This window comes from Anas platyrhynchos, chromosome 3 (assembly GCF_047663525.1).
Source record: "Anas platyrhynchos isolate ZD024472 breed Pekin duck chromosome 3, IASCAAS_PekinDuck_T2T, whole genome shotgun sequence".
Lineage (NCBI taxonomy): Eukaryota > Metazoa > Chordata > Aves > Anseriformes > Anatidae > Anas > Anas platyrhynchos.
In genome coordinates, this window is record NC_092589.1 from 19,751,680 (window position 1) to 19,773,730 (window position 22,051).

Below are 22,051 nucleotides of genomic sequence, written 5' to 3' on the forward strand. Positions count from 1 at the left end.
AATAGCTGAGTTGAGAGAGAAAAAAACAAAAACAAAAACATATGTATGAGATACCTAAAATCAAGATAAATTTATACAGCTCTTCCTAAAATAGTGTTTTGTGGTATTTAGTGCAGCAAAATGTTTCTGATCAATGAACTGAAAGCGTATTGACTTTGTATGTTAATAAAGCTGTTAGCGTGCACCTCTTCATATATTAAGTTGATTGTGTGATCTTTATACTACTTCAAATGGGCTGAAGATCCATAATCCCTCTGTAGCTTTAAAGCAAGTATTACTCTTTCTTACTGAGCTAAATTTTACCCTAAACGTGAATGCATTGAGTATTTCATTTGTGCAGCAGTGAAGGATGAGAGAATTATTATTATTATTTTTTTTTCCCAAACAAGATTTGAGAAATTGCCTTTGGCTTTGGTTATTCATGTATGCGTTATAGAACCTTAACTCTCCTGATCAAATTAAAGTAGTCCAAATCTCAGCATGAAAATAATGCTGGTTTAAAAATACTTCTGTGTGGTGCATGCCCATGGAAAATGTGGAACTATACCAGTGTGAGCAATTCTCACAACGTTGGCGCAATTGCAGTTTATAAAATTGTGAGGTTTTCAGTAAAAGTGAATTCCAGACAGCTCTAAGTTCTATGTGTAACCTAACATTCTGTTCAAAGAAGCTTATTTTACTATATAATAATTTGGAGGTGGCATTGTTTTTCTGTTATGCTACATCTTTGTCAACATGTGTTAGAAAACTGTTGGGAGGTTAAAGTATTGAACGAGCATGGTGGAAACATGTAATATTTTGCAAAGCCAATCTTTTACCAGGGGCTTTAATTACATAGGTATGAAGGACAGTAAATCAGATCTGTCCAATTACAGGTTTTGAACAAGTTCCAGTTATCGCGGTAATACAAGCAGCATTCGAGTGTCTCAGTAACGGCTTTCTGCCTTCTTGACTTGAAACGTATTCCATGGAAATTAGGGACTTCTGTGCAGAACATTTAAGTTAGAAATATGTAAGTTTTTTTCCAGCTACTCGTAACCTCTTGCAGACTCCAGAGAGCTCCCAAGCCAGAGGTTAAAGACTCGTGAGCTGGCAGACTCATCTGACCTGCTGGTGGAAGGAAGGGGGGAAAGAGAGGTGGCGCATCTTGTCGGTTCGTGTTTTGTTCGTGGCTAATATAGAGCTAAACTAAAGAAGGTTTGTAGGAACAGTCTCCAGCTCTGACAGTGCTCGAAGCAGTCTGCAGACAGTGCAGTAGTAAAGGGCTGAAGTTTTTTTTCTCTTTGTTTTGACTCAAATAACTGGAGATACTCTGTAGTTGGAAACGCTTTATCACGTATTGCTGTTGCTTGGATTTTGGGCAGCATTCTCTTGTATGGTCCCAGACAAACAGATACATTCTGAGAGTTTTACTCTGGAGCTCTGGACCATTGTGGATATTCCTTTATCCAGTGGAAAAAAAAGAAGTCCAGCGAAGATGAAATAGGCAACGTTTTCAAAGAAGCATTCCCCACTGAGATCTCCCAATTTAACCCAACTGTTTTATGTGTTTATGCCCAGTGGTAGCCACTCACCCTGTACTTGCAATCACAAGCTCAGTATGGCCAAGTGGGATATGTAGGTATCTCTAATCAATATCTGGATTACAGGATCTGGCTTTCAGGCCTTTGAGTAGCAGAAGGATCTTCTCATGCCCTTTGGTGGCCAGGACAGCTCCATCTTCACGATTTCTTTGCCGTTAATGTTTCCTCTCTTAGTTCATTTGCTGGTGCTTAATTAAAATTGCAATTATTTAAGCACTTTCTTTCTTATGTAGGTACAGGTTTCTTACTCAGCTTAAATATACTGATGTATGTAATAAGCGTACCACAGCTGTGCTGTGGGTGAATGTACCCGATCGGTCTGTACGTTTTGTTCCTGTGAGGAAGTTTCCCAGAGGCAAGTTTTGCCAGGAAATATTCTGCCTTGCAGCTGTAATTGACTGGGCTTCACCACCGAGCCCGAGACAGGTGGGTTGACTTTTGGTTTGGAGTTGTATGGACCCAAGGTACTGGGAGAGAGGGAAAGGGATCGTGTGCCAGCTGAGTGAGTTGAGATGAGGAAGAAGCTTTGCTCCCACAGCTCTGTGCATTTTAACTCTTTTTAGAACAACAAAACCTGTTCCAAGAGTTCTGTGTTCTTTGTGGGTTTTGTTGGTTGCTTTTGTTTTTAAAGAAGGCTGGTGTGCTTAGCTCTTGTGCCTTTTTTGAAATTTCACGTGTTACCGTGTGAGGCAGAATATTCCCAGGTCAGCCACCCAACTTCAATTGTGAGATCTTGTCGAAGGCAGGAGGGAAGACGAGAGGTCCTTACAGTGCCCAAGGAATAACGTGCTGCTGGAAGAGTTCCTTCATGGGGTCAGTCACATTACAGTTAAAAAACACAAAACTGAGAAAAATAAACAAAACGCAAGTAGTCAAAAGCATTAGAATGATAGAATATCCGGAGTTGGAAGGGACCCCTAAGGATCATCACGGCCAACTCCTAGACATTAAGCCTATAATCTTGAGGAAACTTGGAGTAGTTTAAATCCTTGATGTATCCGTATTTTTATCTGGTCTTGATGCATAACAGGACCTTTCCTTCAGTTCTTCCAAGTGATGCTCAGTTCTGAACATGCACTGAAGATCACCAGAGGAGTTGCTGCTTTCACAAGTGTGCCCTGTGTCCCATTTGTGCAGGTTACTGCAAACATAAATGGTTTGGTTCAACTTTGTGTTTGCCTCCGGCCAGTCTGCCTTTACAGAAGTAAATAGCTATTTTTACTGACTGAATCAGGCTATTTTAGCAAATGTGTGTGTCTTCTCTTGTTCCAAGTCACCTACTATGACAGCCAACTGCAAATAGTATCAGGGTAGGAGTGAGGCAAAGTGAAACGGTGTTTGCACAGTGATCAACTGAGTGAGAAGTAAACAAGGATGGTGGAAGAGATGCCTGGCTTTAAAAGTCAGGAGAAAATCTCCAAAGGCAGAGGTGATTGTGTAAGGAGAAATAGCCTTATAGAAATACAGGATCCAGCTTCATCCTAGCCCTCCATCCTTGCTAGAGTTAGAGGGGGACAGCTCTGTGTCCTCGTGGCTCAAGCACTCCTAGTAGTGTTTTCCCACATCATTGCCAGCAGTGCAGACAAACTCACAATTTAGACCCATCAGCAAGGAAATCTGCATCCTCTCTGATTTATCTGCTTACTTGGGAATGGCTGGGCCATGCTGAGAGCTGAGTGCAGACCATTCGGATGAATTCCTCGTCACCCCTGGTTGTTTGTTTTTTTTTTTTGTGTGATGGCATAAGCTCCCTGGCTGGGGCTTGTCTGGTGCAGTATTGCAGTGGTAGGGAGTAAACCCAGCTATAGGGGCGTCTTGGTTTTCCCCTGCTGGTGATTCCTGTGGCAGGTATCCTCTAATTTTGCATGAGACAGAAGTATGTGTATGCGTTTGTTCTGTTTGATCCGTGTAACTCGGTCTAAGGGTCAGCAGATCTTAATGCTTTTTATTACAAATAGTTAGCAACTTTATTCATGTCTCCAAGCTACCAGTCTTTCCAGGTCTGTCAGTGATCTGAAGCTCATTCGATGCCTGAATGTGTAGCATGCTGATAGATGCGCTTCCCAAAGTCGTAGCGTTCCTACAGGCCTGAGCTGTTAGCTAGATCAGACTGCTAAGGACTTACTGGCAAAGGGGTGTTTTTAAATTTTTCTCTCTCACTACTTTCCGTGTTCACAAGTGGTTACTTGGCACGAGGCTTGCAACTCCATTAAGTGTTGGTTTGTTGTTTGTATCTCATTGCTTTCTCTGGGGGCCCAAAAGATTTTTCCAGAGAATTGTGCTGTATGGCACTGTGGACTTGAAAAACTAACTGGGACGTGCAGCACTTTTGAACCTGTGTGCAAGTTCTGCCACCTTTAGTTAAGAACGACACTGGGCAGAGAAGTCTTTTGTCTTTTTGCTGCCTCCAGATCAAGGAAAATGTTTTATTTGTATTACTAAAACTTATCTCTAGGATACAGTAGCAGAATGTAAATAGACAAGATAAAGCCCTTCTTCCCCTGTGCCTCCCACTCTTATACCGTAACAGTGAACTCCTTCTTGGAGGGTTTTTTCTAGTCTTAGGGCACTCCACAGTTTTGCTTATAAGCAGGACTGGGAAAAACTCATTTACTTTGTCTGAAGTGTTCTCTTAAGGGTAATCTCTGTCATTGAGGCTGGTTTGGGCAAAAACGTTCCTAAAGCCAGTGCTGTGAAAGAACAGTGCAGTAGTTTTGCCACCCTGCTTGCAGTCTGATGTAGTTATATTAGCAAGTAGGTAGTTTTTTTGCTTTTAAGTTAAAAAGGGTGACTTTGAAAGAATAGCAGAAGTCACTCACTGGAAAAGAAGACGAAAGAAATGTAGATTCAGGTTTTTCTATCCTTTTAGATGGCTTTCTTATTTGCTTTGTGAGGAAATCAGGCCAATCGTGTCGATAACAGTCACCTAATGTTATGGCTGAAATAACAGCCGCCTTGTTTCTGCGGTGTTTTTAACTCTTTGGTTTTCCAAAATAGAGAGGAACGTTCTTGTCTCATTCAAGAAACTCAATGGTTATGCTGGGAGCTGTATCAGAAGATTTCAAGAAGAAATCTTGTCATTTACCTAACCTGTTCAAAAGCTCACGCTGCTTGTCAGAGAGGGCTCATTTTTTGCAATGGGAATTCTGTTTTCTTTTAGTGTGCCTGTGTCTACCTAAGATTTTTGTTCTAGTGAACAATTTAGTTGGCTGAATATACTTTTTATTTCAGGAAACTAATGTAACTTTATGTTGTTACCCAACATTATGTTTATATTTTGAAATCTCTTCCCCAAAGTATGTAGGCATAACAAAAATGTTTCTTGCAACATAGGAGGGTTGCCGTTAAGCTTGCTGGTAAGGTGTTTGCTTGTTTGTTTCTGTCTTAAATTTGTAGTTCTGCCCTTTGTGAACACAGCGTCATAGATTCTAACCGTCCCTTTTGCAGTAGGGTGATAGGAAAGTTTCACTGGGATGACTGAAATTTTTGCGTAGAGAAATATGGTTTTCTGTTTGTACAGTGAGATGGTTTTGGTTAATTTACTAGTCAAATTTTCAAGTTTAATGGTCAGTCTTTGGAATTAATGAAGACTTATTACTAGTAGTAAGGAAATTGTGCATGAGGTCTGGGCAGTGATAATTTACTTTAAAAAAAATCACTTGCTGCACTCTGATATTTCAGTGGATTGTATTTTCAAGAATAGTTGTGAAGCTTTCAGGAAAAAAAAAACTGACTTACGGACTTTTCTTTAAATCTAGAAAAAGTGGTAAGAGTATATAGCAGAAGTCTTAGATGTAGCAAGATAGCCTTAGGAAAGTCTGTCTGTTTTTCGCATGCAGCAAAAAGATGGAGCCCAACTGAATTAATATTTTCCTCGTATTTGTATATTTTTTTTCCAGAACTTAGATGTAGCACAGTGGCCTAGACTGTTTTTTGTTTTTTTTTTTTTCATTGGGCCTTATTAAATTCATTATTACACAAGGCCCATATTCATTGGGCCTTACTACACCTCTAATACATGTTGGAGTTTTGTTTTTCCTTTTTAAGCATAATGGCATTATAGTACTCTTTTGTTTCTAATTGCACAGTCTTCTAAGGTCCTGTACTGATGCTGTATTTTCTGAAAGCTGCGTGTCTCTTTGTTTATATGTATATTTTTTCTTTCCTACTACAAGATGTGGCAGAATTTCAAGTGCTAGTTCCTCTGATAACAGATGTAAGTCATGAGTGTTGACACTGAAATGTATTTATGGTGTCCAGAAAAAAATAGTTGCATATTTAATTAGAAGAAAAATGCTTTGTTGAACCTCCGGTTCCTGCTTTCTTCAGGATTAAGAAACAAATTTAGATGCTCAGTTGTAAGCTTGTTGTTTTGGTTTAGTATCTCCTCAACTTTTTGCTCACTATTCCAAACTTACTGACAGAAACAGATACATGCAAGAATCTCAGATTATAATTTAAGTTCATCTTTTCCCGTAGTTGTGCAGCAGAGGAGACCTGCTTCCCATCTTGTATGGAGGTACAGTGACATCATCTGCCAAACAGGGCATGCAGTTTTAACACTGTGCACAAAAGGATTTTTTCTTGTTTTACTAGTATCTCAGGGCTGTCACTGTCTGCCGAGTTTGGAGCCAGAAGGTGTTCAACCATGTTTCTTTGGTGTTGGCTTCATTTGATTTGGTCTGATGGTGCTGCCTGATCTCCACATGGGGCCTGGGCCACGAGACTTGGCATGGGTCCGAGATAAATGTTATACCTCCTGTGCTTCAGATGGCTCCTTAGAGTGCTTCAGAATCGACTGATTCTGGTGCTCAGTTTCCAAAAATCTGCCAGGGCCTTAAAAAGTCATGAGCTCTATGTACAGAGCAGATCTCTTCCTTGGAAGTTACCCTCATCCTTAGGTCTGCTCAGACATCTATTTTCTCTCTCTCTCTCTTTTGTTTGTTTGTTTATTTTGTTTTCAGCCTCCAGAGAGGATTCTGTAACTCGTGTCCAAGTATCTCCATCTGGTTGTGTGCTTGTACTAAGATGTGTAGGAATTTTCTTCTGTGTCAGATAAGAACCTTTTAGAAGAAGTTCAAGTTTGTTTTGTGGAGCAGTTCAGAAGTTGAAAGCCGTATGTGCACCCTTGCCAAAGACAGCAAGCATACATGCCGAGTAGTGAAGATGATGAGCTTTTTTCATGTTCATAGTAATGGTGTTACCATTTCTTAAAAGCCTGAAGAGATCTGAATCGTACAGCTTACCGTGTGTATCTTGTTCCACTATTCAGTTGTCCATAGAGCTAGATTTCCTTCCACCCTCCACCTGCCAATATTTTTGTGAATCTTCCTGGCTTTAATTTCACCTGTTGAATTTATAGTTCCATATAGAGGCCAACCCCCAGCTCCCCACAGCTTCCTTTCAGGTAGTTGCAGAGAGCAATGAGGTCTCCCCTGAGCCTCCTCTTCTCCAGACCAAACACCCCCAGTGTCTTCAGCTGCTCCTCACAGGCCTTGTGCTCCAGGCCCTTCACCAGCTTCGTAGCCCTTCTCTGGACACGCTCCAGGGCCTCAATGTCCTTCTTGTAGTGAGGGGCCCAAAGCTGAACACAGCACTCGAGGTGCGGCCTCACCACTGCCCAGTACAGAGGACAGTCACTTCCCTAGCCCTGATGAGCACACTGCTGCTGGTACAGGTCAGGATGCCATTGACCTTCTTGGCCACCTGGGCCCGCTGCCAGCTCATATCCACCTGTCTCTAGACCAGCCCTCTCAGGTCCTTCTCCATGTGACAGCTGTCAGGCACTCATCATCAAACACATAGCACTGCATGGGGTTATTACAACTCAAGTGCAGCACCTGGCATTTAGCCTTGCTGGATGTCATGCAGTGTGACCTGGCCCATCAATCCAGCCTATCCAGATCCCCCTGCAAAGCCTTTCTACCCTCAAGCAGGTCAGTGTTCCCACCCAACTTCCATTTGCTCTTTTTTAATGAATCCTTGTGTATGCAAACAAATACATGTATTACTACGCTGTAGTTTTGTCTTCTCTGAAGCTGGCAGTTTACATCAGGTTTGACAGAATTGAGTAGTCACGCACAAGTTCTGTTGGTATCAGTGGAAGTTAAATGTCTGCATTCCTCTCATGATCTGGGCTCAAGACATCTTAAAAACTCATTGCAGTAGACAATGGACCTCCAAAGGTAATTTCATGAGCAGAAATGACTTAAAAAAAAAAACAAAAACAAAAACAAACAAACACCCTGAGTTCCTGTTAGTTGTGCCTTGTGGCTGATTTGGAGTTCCCCATTTAAATGTTTAGTTGTACTTATAACACCTGTACAGGAGGGTGTTTACTGCCATGCCTCTGTCTGGATCCAGAGAGTCTTTACTCCATCTAAGAAGCAAAAGGAAGGAGTTGGAGGCTGCGTGGGCTTAGTCTCTTCTGCCACCAGTCTGATTTTGCAGAGCATGCAACAAATAAATTGCTTTTGAAACATCAGCATAGAGTCATGCTTGGTTCAGGTCAGGTGATAGGTTGGAGGTATGAGGAGACATAGATGAAGGCATGCCATGGAAATGTGACAGCTCTGCTTCTGTCACTTGCTTGTGTTAACTCTCCTGACAGTGATTCACGTGTTCTTATGTGTAAAGATAAGATTTTTATCTTTTGTGTGTAAACAAAAAGATTCTTCTGATTAAGCATAATCAGCAACAAAATTATTAATTTAAAAACAAATCTAGTCTGAGAGCAATTATAAATCTAGGGAACGGAAAACAAGTATCTCTGAATACTACCTCATGTCTGAAGATCTGAGTTCTGTCCTGGTCTCTTTCTCATGAACTAGGTGTAAAAAACAAATAAATGTCCACGATGGCTATTGCAAATACCACCATCCATTTTTTTCTTCTGTATGATTTTTTTTTATTTATGTGCTATCATTACTTGAAAAAATAACAAAAAAGTAATCCCAAAATACTTTATTGTACTGAAGAGTCCTTTCCACTTAAGCAGTTAGATAAGCAGCCCATTTCCTCAGAATGAATATTGCTGAAGTTGTTTACAGCAAGTAGTACTTCTGGACTGAATTCTGACTCTCCAGAAATGGAAAAGTATTTAAATATGTTTAGTTTATCTCAAAGAAATTAAAAAAATATCATCCATAAATAAGGAATACAGTTGAATACTACCTTTTTATGGGAAGTACAGAAAGTTTAGGTGGAAAGGAGTTTCTGTATTGTAGAGTAGAGGAAAGTTGTCAAGGCATGGATAAGTATGAGCCATCGAATAGATTTGTTTTCTGAATAGATAATGGGAAAGTACATTTTGAATTTTCATGTATGTGTCATGTCTGCATGTTACATTTTTTTCTCCTTATGTTTGTAGTCCTCAGAATATTACGCTTAGTTTCAGTAATCAGTTTTATTTCCTAGGCGATAACTAGGGAATTTGAAAAAGAGGAACAAATTGTGTTTTTGTGGTGGTGGTTTGTTTTTTTCTGTGAAGCCAAGCTAAAACTAATGGTGTTTTTTCCTCCCCTCCCCCTTCCTTCTGTAGTTTCTAAGTAAATGCATACTAACAACCTCTAACAATCTTAAAACTCCTGACCATTATTAATAGGTATTGCTATTTTTTTCCTAAGGATTTGAGATCAGAAAAAAAGTCATGTTTGGAGGGTAGAGAAAAATGATGAAGTTGTAAAGTTTTCCTTAATTGTTAGGGACTGCAGTGTGTTGTTATGGAAGTAATCTGTGTTTGACCCTAGGACTTGACTGTTTGTCAAGAATGGTTTAAAAATAACAAACTCTGTTTGAGAATTATGTGGAAGGGTATTCTTCCTTCAGATATAACTAATTCCAAATATATGTTTGATCCTTCTTTTTTAATAATTTAATCTTTACTAATAACGTAGTTGTACTGCTTTCCTATGCATTCCTATATTTCTTATTTTTACTGAAAAAAAAAAAGCCCATAGGACAGTGTAAAACTAATGCAGGCAGTGTTCAAAACTCAGTATCTCTAATGACAACAAGCGGTAAATTCTAAAGAAATAATAAAAACCTAGCTGTAATATCTGTATTACTTTAATCTTGGCAAAATTCCTTCTCACAGTATTAAGCTCCTATTTCGTGCACTCTGTAATGTTTCCATTTCACATGAGATACATCAGAGGAATTCTTGCTTTTATATGTTTTAAACTTTTAATGTCTGAACTTCCATTTGTTGTGAGGTGCAGATCAAAAAGGCTGTCCATAAAGGCAGAATTAGGATTGTAGCTGTATGGATTTGTATGGTATTCACCTCCAAGAGTTCCCCAGTTGTGAGTGGGACTTTCAAGAACAATGCGTATTCAATGCAAATATGAATAACAGCATCAGTGAAATACGCTGTATAGGATTGAGGAGGAAGCAAGGTATTTTCTTAGGTGATCTATCAGTTCAGATGGTGCTTGCCTGTGACCTCCTGGAGAAGAGTTTTCCTGCTGCCCCAGCTGTTCTGAGGCCCTCGCGGTTTGCTAGGAAAAGTCTGCAATAACATGCAGTGAGTACTTTGGGGTAACAGCACCACGAGGGAGGAGTGAGAGACAGGATTCAAGTGATTCATGGCAAAAGACACATCTGCCAAATTGCACACACTGAGCACACGTTGGAAGTGGGAAGTATATGCTAAAAATATGTAGCTACACAAATTGAGTCATTTTAGAGGAGGAGGGTTTGTGGAGGGTCTGCTTGACCCGACTTCTCACAAACTGTAGAACGTTAACCTTTAGAAGAGATTAAAGTGGTTTGCAGTGTGAGTTTTTACAGCTTTTTCTTTCTTAAAAATGAAAATAAGCAAGGTTTGTTACATAAGATGTAATGAAGCTCTTGGTATCAACAAAAAATCAAATGTCTGACTTGAGTATATCTGATTTGTATAGATAACTGTAAAAACAGTCTTTTAAATTAAAATTGTAAAGTAAAAGGAAGGCAGACATGATGTGTAGCTTAAGTACCTGTTGTTAGTCACCTGCAATTTAATGAACGATAAGTTGGAGCAAAGCCTCAAGACTACTTGTGGTGGTAAAAGGAGAAAGGAAATAGCTCAGGGAATTTGTGAAAGGGCGCTGGCAAGTGTTGATTGCCCAAACTAAACAGGACTTTGGTGACAGAGAGACTTCATATAGACACACCAGAGTTTGGAAGGAAAAGCAGGAGACAGAATTAGCAGTAAGGAATGGATAGAGAAAGAATTAGGTTCAGATGGAGGCTTCTGTGGCTGGCAGGACAAGGCTATAAGGATGTGGTCATAAACAGACAGCCATGAGCACATGGATTTAGGAAGTGGGTGAGGTACAGATGTGGACAAAGCTGTGAGGTGGCTGTGGGAGAAACCATCAGGTGATGTGGCAAAAGAACGTGGGGACAAAACTGGACGATGGTTTTTGTGGTAGAAGCTAGAACTGAACAGCTGAGAAGGAAAGCACTGGGATGAAGAGTCACAGGAGGGAAGAGCTGCAGTTGGATTACCTACTTGTGAGAGGCAAGAGAAGGTAGTCCAACCAAAGTTGCAATATTAGATCTGTTTGAGTAAAATCCTTCAAATTTTTCATTTTCTAGCTTCAGAAATGAAATAGGAGACTCCTGAAGTGCTGTGAAATACCGTGGACACTGAGCAGGGGGCTTCCTCAGTGCTGATCCATGGTGTGAATGGTAGCTGGCAGCACTGGTCCTTTACTTGGTGAGGAGTGTTAGATGCCTGCGTTTGGAGGAGCGAAGTCACTGGCTTTATTGTGGTGAAATACTCATCTTCTTATGGTATGCAGCAGAACTTCTAGGGGTCATTATTATTATTTTCAGATGAGGAGAATATTTAAATCATGTATTAAGGATGAAAAACCATGCATACAGAGCAAAGGAAATAGCAGAATTAACGATGCCTCCACAGCTCCCCTGAGAGGATGTTTTACAGTCTGCGGTTACCAAATATGTGTTCTGCAGAAGGGAGAGCTGTTACTTGACAGGTGGTCATTCTTTCCTTTGTTTTTTCCCCCTTCTAAAAATTTGCTGTGTGGTTGCATGCTTTGTTTCTTGCATAATATCCACATTTGTCTCTGGTAGTCATCAGCCCATAATCTTTCACAAACAGTAAGATAGGTTTTTTTGTGTTTTTTTTTTTGAGTGCAATCAGATCAAATGGCAACATCTTAATTTTACGTGATAAAATTAAGGCCCTGAGAGACTGAGTTTTACTTAAACAGGAATCAAAAAAGAATATATTTTGATTCTTCAGAACATTTAGTAATTCTAAACACAGGCCTGATAAATTTTAGTTAATTCTAAACATAGTGCAAGCATCCAATGTTTTTTGGCAGTCAAATAACAGCATTTTGAGTTGTATGTGAAATACTAAGGAATGCAAAGTTTGATCTTGTCTGTCAGAAATGTGATTTCTGTTGTCTTGGTTCCAGCTCTGTGACAGCATGAAGGATGGACTCTAAGCAGCATTCAGCTTTATAAGCATATGACCACCTTTTTTCTCCTTTGTTAGCCTTTCAGGTTTTCTAAATACCTGATTTTTTTAATTTTTTTTTTGTCTACTCTTGTTTTGCTCCTAGAGCATTTCCACCCCCTTTACTAGGTGAAGCAGGAGTCCTACGGTAAAGATTTTACTTCCAGTGCTACAAGAATTGCATCAGAATTACATAGCAGGATGAAATGAAGTTCAACATTTCATTTTTGATGATAGTATTAAAACATAGGGTGGTTCACTGAAACTCTTGTGATGAGAAAGAATGGTGACGTGAAAAATAATAGCCGTATTTTGATGTAGTGTGGAAGCGTTGCCCAGATCTGCAGTGAGGGTTTAACGAATGCAGGTATTACTTTTCATCTGAGTCTTGGGGGAGGAACAGAACTGTCTTGTATGTTTGGGAAAGATATTTTATTTCTATCTCTGATTTTACAATTCCTGTTGAATCTTTTGCGGTAGCTATAGCCAAAAATGGCTGGATGGTCTCCAGTTGACCTAGAAGACAACTGATTATTATTATTATTAATAATATTTATTAATAAGGATGAATAGGATTCAAAATATTGTGTCTGCATGTACAACTGTAAGGGAATTTGTGGACGTACTTCTGATTTTTGGAAAACAACAGATTCTTAAACTGTACAGACAGATGTTGGCAATTAATTGTTCATCAGGAAAACATGTCAAAAATGTTCTGAATGAAAACTGAATCTTAACTGCTAAAACTGAAAAGGGTATTTGTGGCTTAAATTTTTTACTTTGCCTTAAATAACGTTCAGCTGTTATCGCTGTCAACTATTGTGTTTTGTCCCTGGTTTCCTCCAAAGAGACAAGAAGCTGCAAGAAGGCTTTCTTGTGCTGTTTTGCCAATCTTAGGTGGGTAGAGATAAAAGGAGACTTTTGTCTCCTTTCAATTAAATAAGTCTTTAAACAGCTCTGTCTTGATGACTGCCAATTATTTCTCCTTCTTTTCAGTAGTAATGTTTATTTTGGGAGGAGCTTTCTCTCACACCTCCTTTCTGGAGATTTTTGAAACATCCACTTGTGGTCTGTCTTAACTCAGAAATGCTATGTACACATTTCATAATCACAGTGGATAAAAGCCAATTGAAAATAGTTTGAATTTGGACTGAACCTGTAAAATAAAAACACTTGTTCAATTACTTTCAGGAATTCAGCAGAAATTTCAAAACTGCAGAATGCCTTTAAAAACATGTCCATCAGTGCAGTGTATTTTGCTTTCTTCTTTTTTGTTTTGTTTTTGTGTTTGCGAGGACGGTGTTAGTAGGAATTGCAGAAACTTTTGGTAGTATGAGGGACAGTTTCTTAGGTCAAGTGTTTTTTCCTCTTTGCAAGGGAAAGCTCTGTGTGTATTTTTATATTATTTTTTTCAAGTGGACCCATGTGAACCTAATGAGGTTCTACAAAGCCAAGTGCAAGGTGATGCACCTCTCCTGTGAAGAAAGGCTGATAGAGAAGAAAAGGCTCTGGGAAGACCCCATTACAGCCTTTCAATACTGAAGAGGGGGCTTATAAAAAAGATGGAAAGTGGCATTTTTTCAGGCAGATAATGACAGGTCAAAGGGAATGGTTTTTAACTAAAAGAGGGGAGATTTAGATTAGAGGTTAGGAGGAAATTCTTCACTCAGAGGGTGGTAAGGCACTGGCACAAGTTGCCCAGAGAAGCTGTGGATGCCCCATCCCTGGAGGTGTTGAAGGCCAGGTTGGATGGGGCTTCGGGCAACCTGAGGTGTCAGAGATGTTGGAACTAGGTGATCTTTAAAGTCCCTTCCAACCCAAGCCATTCTATGAATCTTTCGTATGATTTATAATTATTTTTAACTGATGAAGGAAAGGGGTTTTCTCTTGAGATAGAAAACTAGCTGATGGATATAGGCTGTTTTCCTTTTCAATTCCCTGTTTCTGTTACAATGAACTTTCACCATTGGTTTTAACAGTTGTGGTGGATTCAGCTTTTAGTTTCTAAATCTCTAGAATTTTAGAATTCCTTAATATTGCCCTGTTCTGTTTTGTTTTATTTTTAAATCAACTGTGAGTGCACATTTTAAATTGCTGCTCCAAGCCTGCAGGTGCTTTCTCTAAGCAGTTTGTGATCCTCATCTCACCTTGATTGAATTTAACCCTGTGCATACAGCAGCTCTAGTTCTCTGCAGTGAGGAAGGGAGAAGGAGAGATGGACTTTTATCCCCATGAGTTTAAAAATTAAATCCCTTGGTATTAAATATACCGTAAGTAATGCTAATAAGTGTCCTCAAAGTGCTGCAGACAGGCACTATTACCAGTCAAGGAAACTGCTGCTCTTTCTGAAAATGAGCATTATTTTCTAACTGTCACCTTCATTATGAATCCCTTAATGGAAAGGGGGAGTTAACTGGGGTTGGGGTGTTGTGTACCCATATAATTTAATAGAGCAGCGTTGCAGGGGCCCCTTAGAGCATATTGCATTTGGAAAACCCTTCTCTGACCAGGAGGTTTGCTGTCTTCGTGTGGCGTTGCCAAATCAGTTGCCTGTGAACCTCATAGTCTGGAAAGCCTGGAGTATGAAATTGCTGTCTGAAGAGCTGCCTTCCAAGACCCTTGCCTAGGCCAAACTTTCCGTGCGAGAGATGGCTGTTGCCACAAGAACAGCAGATGTTTGTACAGCAGGCAAACAACATAGATGATAAAGCAAATTGACCTTTCTTTTTTGTTTTGGAACGAGCTATTTAGAGTACATTCCAAGAGCAGATCTTTTTTTCCTCTTTCTTTTCTTTTCTTGGACTTTATCTTCCATCATAGAACTGCTTGACTATACATTGACATTTCTAATGCTACAGATGATTAAAATATATATTTATATATATGTGCTAGGGTTTACTAACATTTCCACTAACACTGATGCTACAAATCATTAAACTGTACCCAAACGTATTCTTGCCTGTTGTATTTTACTGAAGTAGTTTTAATGATGTTTATTTTTCCAGTGTCCCTATGGGAACCCTGGAAGAATCCAAAATGTAATAATTAAAGAATGACAGGCCTTTCCTTACAATATAAAGTGAGGAAGAGTTTTGTGGTTTAAATAGCTATGCTGTTGCTTGTTAACAAGATATTTTGCCTTGTATGCTATCCAGGCCTACAATGGTCCAAAAAACAAGTCGAAGTCAAGAACTACACGTTTGTTTTCAATCAGTTGTTTTTCAAGTTAAAAGACTTGAATAGGATGTTCTAATTTGTTCAGTTATAGACATCAGTAGTGTTAATATTTGTATTAAATTACTTGGAACAGCACAGCTTTTGCTGTCCCAGTAAGGCAGTACATTTTGCTGTCACTTATTTTGTTTATTGCAAGACTTTTTTTACATTATTTTTTTAAAAAAAAAGTCCTGTGTTTTTTTTTTTTTATGTTTTAAAAAATTGGTTGAAAGTTCGGGATCTCAGTGAGCTTGAGAAAAATACTTCAGTTGAATTACATTTTAAAAGAATACCCTGCACTTTAATTGTACAATTAAATATATTGAATAAAACGAGTATAAATTGAAGGTAAAAATATCACTAAAATGAGTGCAAATCTTGGTGCCTTATGGCTACATCATTACTATTTGGACCTAAAACCTACTTGTCTGTTCATTTATTTAGGCAAAAACTGATGTTCCTAGAGTTATAACAAATGTAACTCATGTTAGATTCATTGCATCCGAAGAATCTTAGAAAAAAAGAACATGTTAAGGCTGATAAGAAAAATAAAATTAAAAATAAATGTTACTTCTTCAGGGCAAAAATATCAATTGTTGTTATCAATGGCTTGTACAGTCAAATTATATGATAATCAAGAAAAACCTTATTTCCAAATTCATTAGCTGCCTATGGAGAGGGTGTATTTGTAAATAGTTTGGCCTACCATTTTTCCTTGTCAAGTCATTTCAAACCTACAATGACAAACTGGGTGCTTGGTCTTTCAGTTCATGGACTCTGGCAAGGTAATGCATTTTTTGAGTTAAATTTTGTTTATGGATACTTGTATATGGATACAAACAGTGCTAAATTGATGTGTATATATATATATATTATGTATGTATATATACTATCTTTGTTTTATTTTAAGAGTCTAAATCTCTCAATTTAAGAATATAAAGTTAGTAAGTCAACCTCATAAAGTTGTGTATTTACTGTAGTGGAATTGTTTGCAAGAGTAAGAGGGAAGTACTAAACCCTTTGTGCTTCAGAGAAACAAAGCGTAGGGGAAAAGAATGCTATTATTTATAGGCACAATAACTGTAAAGAACTTCTTTTGTCTGAAACATAGTAAGTATTAAATCTTTGACTTGACAATGTATCATTCCATTTGGATGAGAACATCCAACCTGGTGTTAAGTAATTCCTATATCATCTCTTAGCATGAGAATTAAGTTAAATGTTGCGTGTTTAATTCTCTTCCCACCCAAACCTTGGAAATATGAACTTGAAATGTGGTGGTTTGAATTATTTTTTTTTAATGCTATTCTTGTAATGGAGCATAAAAAAATTAAAGTCTGGTTGTTGTTGCTCCCCTCCCACCCTCTGTTTTTCTGTTTTGTTCTTCTTTTTTGGGGAGGTGGGAGTGTTGGATTTAGGAAGGGGATATAGGGGGGACAGGTTCTTTTTTATTTTGTGTTCTTCTATTTTTTTGATAAACCCACTTTATACAGGTAGGGTATTTTCCACTGAATGTGTTGATAACATTCTGTGAATAAAACTGTTCTTGCTGCCGGTAGCAAAGAATTAACCCATAAGTGTCCTCTCTGTTGAAGAAGTGGTCTATAAAAAATATTGCATGATGCATAAATGAGGCCAGTATTATCCTTCTTGTCATCTTTCATCAGCATTTTAATTTTATATCAAATACAATAGCGTTTTCCTGTTTGGCAGAGAAAATCATATTGTCCAAAGTGAACTCCTCATTATATTATCCTTTCCTTTTGTGATCACTGATCACATAAAACACAAATGCAGTAGATGTCTATGATCTCAAAAGACTGTATCATTGGACTTTTTTTTTTCCTTTTCTATAAAGGTAAAATCAATTTTTTTTTTTACAGCAGTTTTGTCTTAGTTCTACTGCCTGTTATTTCCATCTTTACGTTTTGTTACATTACATTAGAGAATATAGGTATATAAGCAAAATGGTCTGTTGTTTTCAGGACTCTGATTACATTTTATGTTTCATTGTGGTTTTTTGTTTGTTTGTTTTTTAATGGTTGATATTTTCCTTGTTTCAGCAAAACCGTTTACATCTAAAGTGAAACAGATGCGACTACATAAAGAAGACTTTGAGATCCTGAAGGTGATTGGGCGAGGAGCCTTTGGTGAGGTATGTCTGTGGAAAAGGAAGGATCTGAATATACTTGCTGATCTGCCCCACTGAGGAGAGACAGTTCATAGCCTCATACCAGTGTGTAAGTTTTACATTATTCAGGCAGAAGGGATATTTTAGGCCAACCTAAACCTTGAAGCAATTATATTTTGTTTTGTATCTTCTCTGGAAGCCCTTTACAGCTCTTTTTAATCTCTTAACTTTTGAGAGAAGGCAAGTTCACATGGGCTAAAAGACCATATTTCAGCCATCTGATAAGTCATTTACTTGACTATAGTTCTTTGAGTCAGCAGATAGAGACCACTGAGTTACTGATGGTGTGAAGATATAGTCTTTTCCAATCATCCTAATAACTGAATTGCCTGAAAGTAGTCTTCAAGAACTTGAATTGCCAGATACTGATACTGACATACTAGGAACACAGAGAAATATCTCTATTCTTGTTGCTTTGTTTCCTAAAATTAATGTTTGATTTTTTTTCCTATATTTCTTGTAAGGATTTTACCAAATGTTAGGTTCTGGTTTAGTTGTCACCTACTACTGTCAAACTATAAAAAAAAAAAAAAAAAAGTAGCTGCTTCTGATTAAACCATCTTTTATTTCAAGTTTCAGGCAAGGCTGTTCGCCACTAAGTTTTATGGCTACTAGGGATGTCAGAATATACAGGCTGAGGAAACTGGAATGAATAAACACTAGCTCTCTGCCCCCCTTCTTAAGTTATATTAAGAATGTGCTTTGTTCTTCACTTAAGTCACTGTTTATATAGAAGGAGCAAGAAAACGTGTAACAATGCCTAGAATTTTTTGATGGCCAAATGTGCAACAAATGAGAATAATATGCAAAGCTTCTGCAGAAGTTATTCCTTATTGCCTCAAAAAAAAAATAAAAATCTGAGCACTGAAATCCAAAGTACAAGGAAAAGATTCTGAGCAATGTCTTAATTTCTTCTGGAATGGGAAATGTTTTTCAGACTGTTATGTTTTCATTGATATAAAAGCATCTCTGGGGGCTTTGATGGCAGACGAGGACGAGTTTTCAGGTTTGCTTATATATTTGCTTAATGTGAAAAATTAGGCTTTACTAGTCTGATTATGGAAGAACAAAATTCTGTAGGTAGTACTTAAGGAACAGGAATTTTTACTGTAATGTAGTATCCACTCGTGGATAATCCATCTTCAGTCTTAACCTTTGCCACAAAGGTAATGCTGCATTCACCATCTTGATGCAAATGTTTCTGCATAAATCAGTGACTTTCTCAGTGTTGCCATAGTAGTTGCAGCTCAGTTCATGCACAAATCATACAGGATGTAAGAAAAATCACTGTGTAAGTACTTTGTTGTCAGAAGAATCATGCATGAAACCTGCCTTATATTACACTTTCAAAAAGAGGTCATTTTAGTCTGCTGAATCAGCATCAAACTCCAGAGCAGCTAATTCCCACACCCACCCACCCCTGTAGTGCTTTCGAAGGAAGCTTCTTTGTGATGAATCATACCATGGATAGTGAGAGCGTAACTTGCCCCATCCTCTTCTGGGGACAGTCCACACAACACGGTAGTTGGCTTTTAGGAACAGTGTTTCTTCATAATGCCCTACCTAAGAAAGACAGCATGACCACTTAATCATCAAAATCTTCAGTAAGGGGAAAACTGAAATTCTTTCAATGAAAATATTTGACTTTATACGTTCTTAAAGTGGGATTTCTAAAGTATTTGCAAGCATATATGTTAGGTCTACTGACTAGTTTAAATACAAGTTTAAAGTCCTACTTAGACGTTTGTCTAGGAAACAAATTCTGTATGAAATTAAGAGTTTTCTTTCCAAATAACTAGTAAGTATATAAGCAAGGTTTAAAAAAGGATTGCCAAATGTTGCTGCTACTTTAGCCACCAAGCACCATAATGATATTAAGCTGCAAAATATTTGTTATTATTCAGTAGATAATAGTTTGCAGAGACAGATTAAGCAGAAGATGGTTTCTTTCCAGCAAACTGTAAATGAGACCAAAGTTTCTCTAGGTTTTTGGGAAGATTAATTTTCATCTCCTGAAGCAGCATAATTCTGAAATTCCATAGACTATGAAGTTTTAGTGCAAGCTTTCATTAGCACAGTCTCAGACTTGTTTTGATTTTGGTTTTACACTACTCAGTGTTTTTTAACTTGCGTAGTTAATAAATATTTCCCTTTTTGTTCATGAAAGTTTGATGTAGACAAAAAACAGTTCAAGTATTGCTTATAACTGTAAGAGGTTCTTAGCTTTCCTTTTTCCTTGAAGTCCTTACCCTGCTTGATGTCACTCTGAGAATGCTTCCTTTTGCCTTCCCTCTCCATGCATACACGTACTTATTTAAAATTTAGAGTAAAAGAGTGCTGCCTTTAGAAAACACAAATGTTTTCCTTGGGAGGAGGATTATCCCAGTGAAATTCATGATGTGGACATCAAGGGTTTTCATTTTGCTGGCTTCAGGCACATGGTTGGAAAAACTTTAACAGACAACCCTAAACAAGAAGACTTTAAACTTGGAAGTTGAAGGAGGCTGCTAGGAAAAGTGAGGGACCGCTGTTGATTCCAGTAGGCAACAGTTCTCATTGGTATGTCACTGCAGGATAAAAATGTGGCTGATTTAAGACTCTAAATAATATCGAATTTTTCAGTTCCTTCTATTTCTGCTTTTAAAAAAAATGTTCACTGCTTGGTTGTGCAAGCAAATATTAGTGTTTATGTTGTTGATATTTTGAAGACGATGTTTGTAGCTTTGAGAACTAAGCATTCCTGAATTTTGGCATCTAGGTATGAACAATAACACCTCCCACCCCCTTCAATCCAGAGGTTGGTCATAAGAGCTAAGACTTGATAAGAAAAGCCAAAGGAGTGTTGTGCTCAGATTGCGTTAGTTATTCCACAGAGGTGAGGCTGTTAGTTCACCGTGTGTTACTTTGAAACTCGGTGCTTGTTTCTGGTGGGCTGGCTACTTTTGAAAAAGCAGTATTGCCCTTTTTTCCCCTCCCCCGTTTTCTTAACTGTCTTTCCCATCTTTTTCATCTTTCCCCCTGTGAGAAACACAGAGAACTGTTGGAAGAATGAGGAAAAAGCATCTGACTCAACCAAAATGTTTACATCAACACATACCAGTAATTTTTGTTGAGCTGCTCACAGGAGAATATAATTAAAACAAGCAACAAACAAACAAAAAACACCACAACAAAGAAAAAACTATGTCCAATTTTAATAAATTCCAGTAGCAAGGTACTTCAGGATAACTACTTAGGAACGATCATCCTTTCTTCTGTCTTCACAACTTCACTGGGGAAGGGAAAACAGCACTCGGTGTACTTGAGCATTCATACTCATAGCATAGAGACGTGTGTGTGTGCATGCATTTGTAAACACTGCCTGGCTCTGTCATCGTGTTTCAGAATTTTTTGCTGCAATTAGAAACCGCCTCGGATCATTCACTGGTGAAGTGTCAGGTTTTTGTTTCACAGTCAAATCCTGAAATAAGCACAGTAAAATTTACTTCCACGAAGCCCTCAGACATGCAAAAAGATGCTGTGATTGCAGGAAAACGATGCTGTTTTCATTGTGGTCTTGTGTGTGTGGGGTGGGGTAGGGGTGATGTGGGCTAGGGATGGATATGGAATAACATGAATGCCTTTGACAGACTAAAAGGCTGCTCCTGATTGTAAATGCAGCTGGTAAACATGAGTCTATTTCTGTCCTTTAGTCACTCTTCAGTTCTGGTAGACATTCACAGAAAGCACCAAGCCCTCAATTATTACAGAGCCTACTCTCCAGCTGTTAACCAAAGGCAGCGCTGGGTCTCTTTCAGCTGTGTCCAATAAATGCAGTATAGGAGACTGCAAAATGAGGCAGCTGTGCAATTAGCGCATGTCATTAAGAAATCTGGGTGGGGGTCAAAAAAAAACACACCCCAACAACAACCAAAGAAACCGAGACCAAACAAAAGCGAAATGTCCTTTTACTGAGCATGTTAAGAGCAACAAATGAAGCCCTGAAGTTGGAGTAGAAATACCATGTTCTGCTCACACATCTGGCTGCCGGTCCTACAGTGGTAATGGTGGGGTTGTGGGGTTGGTAAAACTTCACTCAGCAACAGCAATCTAGTCAACTCTATGGCCAGCTTTCTTATTTTTGTCCACAACAATGGCAAAATCCTTAGAAATGTTGAAGGCAGAATTACCCAGTAGCTTCATGTCCCAGACTGCATTATGCAGAAGCTGTCCCTGTCATCCAAGCGATGATAGAGTTTGAGTGCTGACTAGGTTCAATGGTAAGGTTTTCTCCTCCCAGTGTTTCTCATTTAAAAACGCCAATACAGATACAGCCTGTTAGAGTTTTTGCTAGAAGAATAAAAGGAAACTCAGGTTTCAGATGGGCATTGTGGGTTATGTATTACCACGGAGGATTTCCTTCTATGGAAGATTGTGTTGCTCGGTCTTGGGATACCACGTGCAGAATAGTGGATGTTATTTATGAAAGAAAATGGCAGTCTAAGCAATCTTTTTGTGCGTCAGATTTTAAAGTACTTCGAGGGATTCAAGGTCTGGACTTTAGCCTCAATTTTTATGCATGAAGCAACCTCTAAAAATTTGGGTTCA

The 22,051-nt window shown here is 38.5% G+C and overlaps 1 protein-coding gene across 9 annotated transcripts in view; it reads left to right on the forward strand.

Annotated features, from left to right (window-relative positions):
- The window catches only part of CDC42BPA (CDC42 binding protein kinase alpha), a 149,016-nt gene that overhangs the window by 24,488 nt on the left and 102,477 nt on the right, over positions 1–22,051 (forward strand). For all 9 annotated transcript variants that reach the window (XM_027453658.3, XM_027453660.3, XM_027453661.3 and 6 more), the window contains exon 3: positions 17,337–17,428. In XM_027453658.3, coding sequence (XP_027309459.1) covers positions 17,337–17,428 — 92 coding nt within the window. The remainder of the gene's footprint in view (positions 1–17,336; positions 17,429–22,051) is intronic.